This window comes from Acipenser ruthenus, chromosome 45, assembly GCF_902713425.1.
Source record: "Acipenser ruthenus chromosome 45, fAciRut3.2 maternal haplotype, whole genome shotgun sequence".
Lineage (NCBI taxonomy): Eukaryota > Metazoa > Chordata > Actinopteri > Acipenseriformes > Acipenseridae > Acipenser > Acipenser ruthenus.
This window is the reverse complement of record NC_081233.1, coordinates 1,503,994-1,512,753: the sequence shown is the minus strand read 5'-3', so window position 1 is coordinate 1,512,753 and position 8,760 is coordinate 1,503,994. Positions and strand designations below refer to the sequence as shown.

The 8,760-nt window shown below is 39.9% G+C and overlaps 1 protein-coding gene across 3 annotated transcripts; it reads left to right on the top strand.

Annotated features, from left to right (window-relative positions):
* Positions 1-222: 222 nt before the first annotated feature.
* Positions 223-8,336, top strand: LOC131696735 (zinc finger protein 135-like). Of its 3 annotated transcripts, none has more exons than XM_059013340.1 (4): positions 223-292; positions 1,998-2,255; positions 2,952-3,374; positions 7,180-8,336. In XM_059013340.1, exons 3-4 carry the CDS (start codon positions 3,317-3,319, stop codon positions 8,277-8,279), a joined length of 1,158 nt encoding a protein of 385 aa, XP_058869323.1. In that variant the 5' UTR covers positions 223-292; positions 1,998-2,255; positions 2,952-3,316; the 3' UTR covers positions 8,280-8,336. The 3 variants fall into 3 exon arrangements, with proteins under 3 accessions (XP_058869323.1, XP_058869324.1, XP_058869325.1); XM_059013341.1 differs by having other exon boundaries at positions 238-264; XM_059013342.1 differs by lacking the exon at positions 223-292 and adding an exon at positions 1,685-1,921.
* Positions 8,337-8,760: the final 424 nt, after the last annotated feature.

Here is an 8,760-nt window from a genome sequence, read left to right as displayed (position 1 = left end):
AAATCACATACAGATTGAACACTATCTGACGCCTGTCACACAAAAGTAAATATTAATTAAGTGGTCCATTAATAAGCATAAAAATAATGACAATTTAAGTCAAAAAGTTCTGTTTAGCGTTTCCCTTTTAAGTGCTGGTTTGGGGAAACGTTGCCCCTTTAAATGAGTTTGGAGGCCCTTGACCTTTTTAAACCCTGCACTGATGCTCTATGGGATGGCATCTTTTCCTGCAGGGAGGTTGCTCTCTGTTGCTCATGGCTGAAGGTTTGCTGCTGGATATTTAAGTGTTCAGGTTGGCTTTACCGAGTTCTGTTTATTGTAAAACTACATAGTTAGAAAGCGTAATGCTTTTTACTAGCTTTTGTTTTCATGTACAGTTTTAAAATCGTTCTGTAGTACAGAGTAGCTTTGCTGTTGCTTCTCCTCCCTTGCTGTTTAGCTCTTGAATATTTCCTGTTGGTGTTTTGTTGGTTTTCTCTGCTGCTCGATCCCGGCTTTTCCTTTCTCTCGTGTTCTACTGGATCCCCTACAGACCAGCACGCAGGCCGGGGAGATCAAGCTGATTGCTTATTATTATTATTATTATTATTATTATTATTATTATTATTATTATTATTATTATTATTATTTATTGGATGGTTCAAGAACAGCAGTGTTTTGGATTCCTGGGATATTTTTTGTTTTATTTTGCTTCCTGTTTTTTTTGTGGATTACAAATACGTTTGGTTATTTTTTTGTATCTTAACAATACGTTTATTTTCTGTGTTGGCCTGTTTTTTGATGAGCAGGGTACGAGACTGTTATATTCGAGGCATTGGATTTGTTTTCAAACGCTATTGCCTTATTGATTGCATATACGCATTACTGTATGTAGCGTGGCTGAAGTCATTTAGCAAATATGTTTTTTTCTTTTTCTTTTGTTCTTACCTGTGCCACAATCTTAGTGGTTAATTTCAACCCTCTCCTATTGCGCTCTGGTCTAGTATTAGTCTCCATGGTTACTGGCGCTTCTTGGTGCTTATTGAGTGTTCCATTCGTGTGTATGCTTGTGCGTGCAACAGAAATTAAACTGTTTGCAACCAGCGAGCCTAGCAATCCTATTACTGCTGTCAAACTGCCTTCCTGCCATCTACTTTATACAGTATTATTTAAAGGGTCTTTGGTAGAAACCTGTTCTTATTCTGGGAATACCGGGTTGGCCTGGTGCTCAAAGGTTGATTGTTCCAGTGTAACGTTACAAGCGATCCTTTTAGTGGTAGTAATGAAAGCATATATGCTATTTTAAACTGTAAATGTTATTGTATTGTAGTCTGTGCTTGGCATATATAATGTGTGTGTATATATGTGTGTGTGTGTGTGTGTATATATATTAATTTCCTACAATAACATGTTTTTTTAACTTTGTCAACATCTCTTCATCTGCTTGTATTTCCAGTTTTTTTTGTCACTGTAAGTGATAAATTATTCTCTATTGATTTATCAAATTACAAACCCCCTTCTCAGAACACTAACAAAGATGCATTCTCATCCAATTACAAACCAAGATGAATCCCCCTTCTCAAAAAACTAATAAAGATGCATTCTCATCCAATTACAAACCAAGATGAATCTCTCTTCTCAAAACACTAACAAAGATGCATCCTCATCAAATTACAAGTCAAGATGGCGGTGGTATGGTCTAGGATTGTTAAAAGGGGCGGCACTTCCGGTAAAATACAAATATGATTGGTTTAAAAGAGTAGCCAGTTAAAGTTCAAAATACTGCATTCTGATTGGCTACTTGAGAGAATGGTGCCACTTAATATGGTTATTGACTACTTCCACCACATAGGGAGCACAGAGTTGCTGCTGAACCTCTGTTACCTTTACCTGCAACACAAGTTCAGTTCTCACTTCCTTCAATACTAAAGACACCCTGCTAGTAAGATTTTGTGAATCCCTTAAATGTCTTTGATTTGATTAATTTTACTCATTTCATTATTATTTTTTTGCTGCAGCTACTCAGCAGAACCCCCGTGTCTGATGCCAGGGATAGTGTGAAGATGGAATCTGTCCCCATTAAAGAGGAGCTCCCTGAGCTTGAACTCGTCCCCATTAGACTGGTTTTCTCCGGATTGCCTTCCCTCCCCATGAAACCGGAGATGCCATGTGACAGCATCAAGTCAGAGGTGCCTGGTATTAAAGATGAGAGCAATGAACTGGAGATCCCCCAGACAGCAGGACCAGGTCCCATTAAAGAAGAGGTGCTGGAAATGGTATGTATGAAATATATTGTATTGTGTAGATGCCAATTAACCTGGTAATGATGTCAAACCCACAAACTTTGCTTCTTTCCTTTGTGCTGTTAACATGCAGAGATGTGTTTCTTAAGTGCCGTCCTCATCAAAAAATGAATAGTCTCTCCTCTGTGAGAAATCCGTTTTCAAGCCGGCTCCAGCCTGGAAAGGACCTGGTGTTTGAGGATCCCATTTCTTTACTTCAATGCCTCATTTATAGGTGATGGATATTATTTATCACATGTAAGCACTTCATTTCTCTGGCAGGTTTGTCATTGCTCTCCATAATTGCAATCTTTTTAAATAATGCTAAAATCAAATCTCTTCTACAGTACATTTTTTTAAGTTTGCATTCTGTCTGTCTTGCTGCTTGTCTGTGTTCTCTCTGTGTCTTTCTGTCTGTTTGTCTAATGAGGTAAAACACAAAAAATCAAAACTCGAATCGGCTCTCGGTATTGGCCAAGGCAATCTTATCAGGGCACCTTTAATTTCTTTTCCTTTTTTTGAAGTATGAAAACTTGTCTGGATATTAACACTGGGGGTGAAAATTGCATGAATGTTACTCAGCAACAACATGCAGGGACTGAGAACTTCATCTTTTTAAAAACCCAGATAGCCGCTCTTTTTAAACAGCTTTCATAGCATTTTGAATCATTTTTCATTTTCTTCTTGCAGCAGCCACTAAGCAGAAGCATGTGTGATGCCATGGACAGTGTGAAGACTGAATCTGACCTGATTTAAAGAGGAGCTCCCTGAACTTGAAGTGGTCCCCATTGCACTGTTATCTGCACTGGCTTCCCTCCCCATTAAACAGGAGCTCTGTGAGATCATGCCATGCAGTGGCATCAAGCCAGAGGGGTGTGCTGGGATTAAAGCTGAACACAGTGAATTGGAGATCTGCCAGACAGAAGAACCCGTTTCCTTGAAAGCAGCCCCCCCCTGCGCTGGGTCCTGTACGCCTGCGGGCGTGTAGCGTGGTGCTGAAGAGAATCTGCCTGAGAGTGCAGGGCGCTGGAGCGGGAGCCAGCTCTCCCAACAGCATGCGAGGATGTGGAAAGGAAGACGGGGGGAGCTCCCATTCAGAGTGCAGTCCAGCAGGTGAGTAACTCTGAGTAGCTGTGATGACGTCATTCTACTGTGTCATATTATCCACAGCAGGACTGAGAGGCAGGGAGCAGATGGGTTATGCTACAAGCTACTTAATATCACTCCTGTTAATGTCGCACTCCCATTATCATTCAATTACATTGTCCCCAGTATGATTACTGTTATTTTCTTAGATGCCCTTACATTATTTTTACATACAATTACCCTTTTTGTACTGCTGGGTTTTTACTTGAGCAATCTATGTAAAGTACCTTGTTCAAGGGTACAATAGCAGTGTCCCCCATCTCGGATTGAACCCACAACCCTCCAGTGAACAGTCCAGAGCCCTGCTGCCCTATAGTGTGATGTAAGTCAATGGAAACGGAGTCCTGTTTAATCACTTCTTGGTCCGGTCACTGCAGGTAGAAACCTTTTTTATTGACTAACCATAATCGAATTTAACAAAAAACACTCAGTTCAACTATTTGCCTTATCAAAGCTGTTGAATGATTTGAAAGAGATGGATATTTCAGGTTCTGTATGAAAATGAATAGAACTTGAAATCTAATCAACTACTTATGAGCTGAAAAATAGTTTAAAAATGTGATCGACCAAATTGTAAGTTCACTTGAGTGTTCATTTAAGTAACTGAGAGCTCAGTTGGAACAAAACCCAGCAGACACAAGGGGTCCCCAGGACCAGGCTGTGAACCACTGCTTTAGAAGTGAAGAAAGGTCACTGTTCTTTGTGACTAAAAGCATTGACATGTGAATTGTAAAAGATAATCAGAACAATTAGAATATGAACACCTGTGAAGTGAGACCATGGCCATGTTTACATGCAGAAAGTGAAAAACGGGGTCCCTTTTAACTTGCTCTCTTTTGCTAATGACTTCCCTACAGTGCCGTTTGCATGAGAGTTAATTTTATCGAGAGAAATTGTCCTTCCAAATGCAAACGACCCCAAGCCGAAATACCACAGAATGAGCTGAAGCATAGTACTGAGTGACAAGTGAACTCGTTATAAATTTGATGTGGCACAGTGATGAGACCATTGAAAGGAGATAAAATACTGTCGCTGGGTTTGTTTCCTTGATTTTTAACTGAAGAGATTCATGTTTATTTTTTGTTGGTTTAGCAATAACAGACTTATGAATGTGAACAGACCTTGAATGTGTGTGTAGGTTGCCACAGAATGGTCATCTTTGGATTGGAAATTATCGTTCTGTAATGTTGTTCCTAATGAACAGACACAATTTCACTGGAATACTTGAATGAAGAGCTTAAACAGTCACATTGTCAACAGTCATTAATGCAGTTGTTTTGGTTTTAATCAGTGACTTCAAAGCTTCTGAAGGATATCTCCTGGATTGGGCTGTTTCAGAGAGCTTTTCAATCCTCAGCAACCCACTGCCCTGCCCAGTGCTGGTGGTTTGCTATGTTTTCTGAAGTGAACCCACCTCCTGCACCAGTTGAGCAATGGAAAGTACGTCCCTTTTTCCCCTCTGTAGGCCTGTGAGTTTTAGGTTTGCTGTTTTTTGCGAGCCACCTTGATATTTTGAACATCCTCTATTATTAAAGCAAACCTTTCCGAGTATGATCACATTTGAAATGCATTCTGCACTTGCACATAGACTTCTCATTAATACACAGGGGATTTGCATTGTCTGTTTGCTTATGTGGCGTCTAATGCGTTTGTGACATTTACGTGAGCAGCGCAGCGCCATGTGGGATATCGAGCTTTCTTAAACAGAACTGGGTCACTGCTAATAAAAAGGGGATCGCTAGTCTTGTACATCTGAGTTTTAGAATCGCACTGAAGGGCCGTTCCGCAGTAAAGCAGACATGACTAATAATAAAAAAAAAAAATTCTAACGAATTAGAATTTTGTATTTTGATTATAAAAAAGAATGTATTCTTATTTGAGTTTATTTAGATATGTGTAATTATTATTATTATTATTATTATTATTATTATTATTATTATTATTATTACTGTTTCTAGATTGGTATGTGCTCCTTTTCTATGCACTGCGCCCTCAAGTGGTAGTTTTGTTTATAGCTAATGACGCTATTTTAGAATTCGGTTTTGAAAGTAAATGAGTTTTTGTAAGCGGAGGAGCGAATACAGTTTTTGACCGTTGATACCGTTTGATACGTATATAGATTAATAACAAGACTGTATACATAGAAATCATAAAAGTGACACTATCCTTCGGTCCTTTTACATTCTTAAAGGATATAAAGACATAATGATAAGAAAATAGTTACACTGAAGAATATTCATTTGTGCTTGGATGGAGTTCCTGGCACGAGACATATTGCTGTATTTTAAGGGTTCTCCACTCGTCTGACTATTATTGGATGTAAGTAAAGACAAGCTTATTGTTTTCTGAAGATTGGGAAGTCTGTACGCTGGAATTATTCTTTAAGTTAAGAGTTGGAAGTGATGTGTGGAGCACAGTGACTGGATGACGAGTCGTAATGTTTAGGATACCTAGCTTACAAAAACGAACAAGTGGTAAAATTTACTAAAATTCCAAGTATTTACTATCCCAAGGGTTCAATATTAATCGGAAGGCAAGCTAAGGATTCAAAACAGTGAAAAAAAATTGAATTCTGTCAACATTGATATCCATTGCCTAAATATCCTAAGAGACATCGGCCCAGACCAAATCAAAACCTGCGTAAGCTGCTCATCTCACTTTATAGAAACAGTGTTTAACAGCATTTATAGCAGTTTGTTTTTTAAAGTGTGATTAGCAGATTGTGCAGGTTTTGGTTTGGTCTGGGCCATGTTCTGCTTTATTTTGACAGTTGAAAGTATGCTTGTTAAAATGTAGGTATGCTTGTTTGAAGATCAGTTAGTTGGTTCTCAACCTGTTTAACATGGTGGGCCTCATATGCAGCTCTCTGTTGTGTGGGCTGTACTTATTACTCACTACCCACACAATAGTACTTATTACCTGTGTCTCAAAACAAAATGTTATCTATTATCTCAGCAGTGCCATACAAATCAATATAATACCTCTCATTGCTACACTGGCAAATGTCGACCAAGGGCATTTAAAATGAGCTGTTAAAATTGAACTTCTGCTTACTCTCCTAATATCTGTGAAGGTATTCATAAAAAGAAGCCAAGTTAGAAACAACAGTTGTGTTAATCCTGGCCCCAGCACCATTCCAGTTGTGCCTATTTGCTTGATGCTTGACAAGATCGGGGGGGGGGGGGGGGGGGGGTTATAACATTCTGCCACCCAGCTGCTTTAGCCTGCCACCCTGGAGACTGAAAATTCCTGGGGGGGAACCCTGTATCATTCATGTGTAATTGTTTGGTGGTAGTTAAGTGAGAGATTGCATTTTAGTGTCTTTATTTAGCTCATGTTTTTGCCTACATGTGTTTTATTTATTTATGTATTTATTGCTTTTGTTTTATTCTTTGTATATTGTGGTTACAGAAGTTTGTGTTTGTTGTAAACTAGAAACCTATTTAAACATACTGAAAGACAAGTTCAACAATATATAGCTTTCAACCATTTCTTATGACAAAACGGGTACAATCTGGAACAAAAGAGATGATAATCTGTACATTTCCTGATTTCTTTTACTCATGGCTTTCCTATTGGCTGAAGTATAATGCTGGCTCCAGAAATCCGCCTGCTGTAATTGCAACCTCCCTGGTGGAGACTACGCTACAGTTCTGTGTTTGCTAATAACCCAATGTAGAAAAAGGTTATGAAACAACAAAATGAGGAAGATACAATTGCAGCATTCCCTACTTGAAACAGCCTGACTTTCTCTCCTGTTTGTATTTTCCAGGTTCCAGAATAGCAGCTAAAGCAAGGGCGAGCAGTGACTGTGGGAATGGTGTCACCAAGTCAGGAGGTTTTAGAATACTCCAGCGAACGCGCAGAGGAAAGAAACCGTATCTCTGCTCTGACTGTGGGAAGAGTTTCAGTTGGTCAGAAAACCTTGCAACACACCAGCGAACTCACACAGGAGAGAAACCATTTCACTGCTCTGACTGTGGGAAGAGGTTTAGTCATTCAGCAACCCTTGTAATACACCAGCAAATTCATACAGGAGAAAAACCGTATCGCTGTTCTGAATGTGGGAAAGGGTTCAGTCACTTGGGAGATCTTGTAAAACACTGCCGTGTTCACACAGGAGAGAAACCGTATCAGTGTTCTGACTGTGGGATGAGGTTTAATCAGTCAGGACACCTTAAAACACACCAGCGAACACTCACAGGAGAGAAACCATATCGCTCTGACTGTGGGCAGAGTTTCAGTCGGTCAGGAAACCTTGCATCTCACCAGCGAATTCACACAGGAGAGAAACCATATCACTGTTCTGACTGTGGGAAGAGGTTTAGTCATTCAGCAGCCCTTGTAATACACCATCGAATTCACACTGGAGAGAAACCATATCAGTGTTCAGACTGTGGGATGAGGTTTAATCAGTCAGGACACCTTAAAACACACCAGCGAACACACACAGGAGAGAAACCATATCGCTGTGACTGTGGGAAGACGTTCAGTTCATCAACAAACCTTGTATCACACCAGCGAATTCACACAGGAGACAAACCATATCACTGCTCAGACTGTAAGAAGAGTTTCATTCAGTCAGGAGATCTTGTAAAACACCAGCGTGTTCACACAGGAGAGAAACCATATCACTGTTCTGATTGTGGGAAGGGTTTCAGTTCGTCGGGATACCTTGTTGTTCACAAACGACTTCACACAGGAGAGAAACCATATGGCTGTTCTGATTGTGGGACGAGGTTTAATCAGTCAGGACACCTTAAAACACACCAGCGAACTCACACAGGAGTGAAACCGTATCACTGTTCTGATTGTGGGAAGAGTTACAGTGATTCAAGAGACTTTGTAAAACACCAGCGAATTCACACATGATAAAAAATGCATTGCTGCTCTGACTGTGGGAAGAGTTTCTATAAGTCACGACACCTTGTAAGACACGAGTGAATGCAAGAGAGAAACCAAAAAAAAACACCTTTAGATTTCAGTGATGTTCCGTATGAAATAATTTTGGTCTGTTTTGGTCAGAAGAGCCAGCTTCTGTTTCATTGTCACAGAGCTGCCTAGTGTGGGTGCCTGAGCTGTGGAGACAGACCCTGCCAAAAATCTTTAACCCTTTGAGTAGTACGAATGTACCGGTACGTCATTGAATTAATGGTCCCCAGGGAGTATGAATGTACTGGTACGTTATGCAAATTTTGAGCTTTTGAATTTGAATTTTGAACTACAATTACTGGGTCTACAAAACTGCTGATAATCTGATATTGTAACACTAGGTGTCTGTAACACCTTGTAATGGTCTCTTGCGTCATCTGCCAGATACCGACAGAATTACACACACCAAACCCAGTCAAAA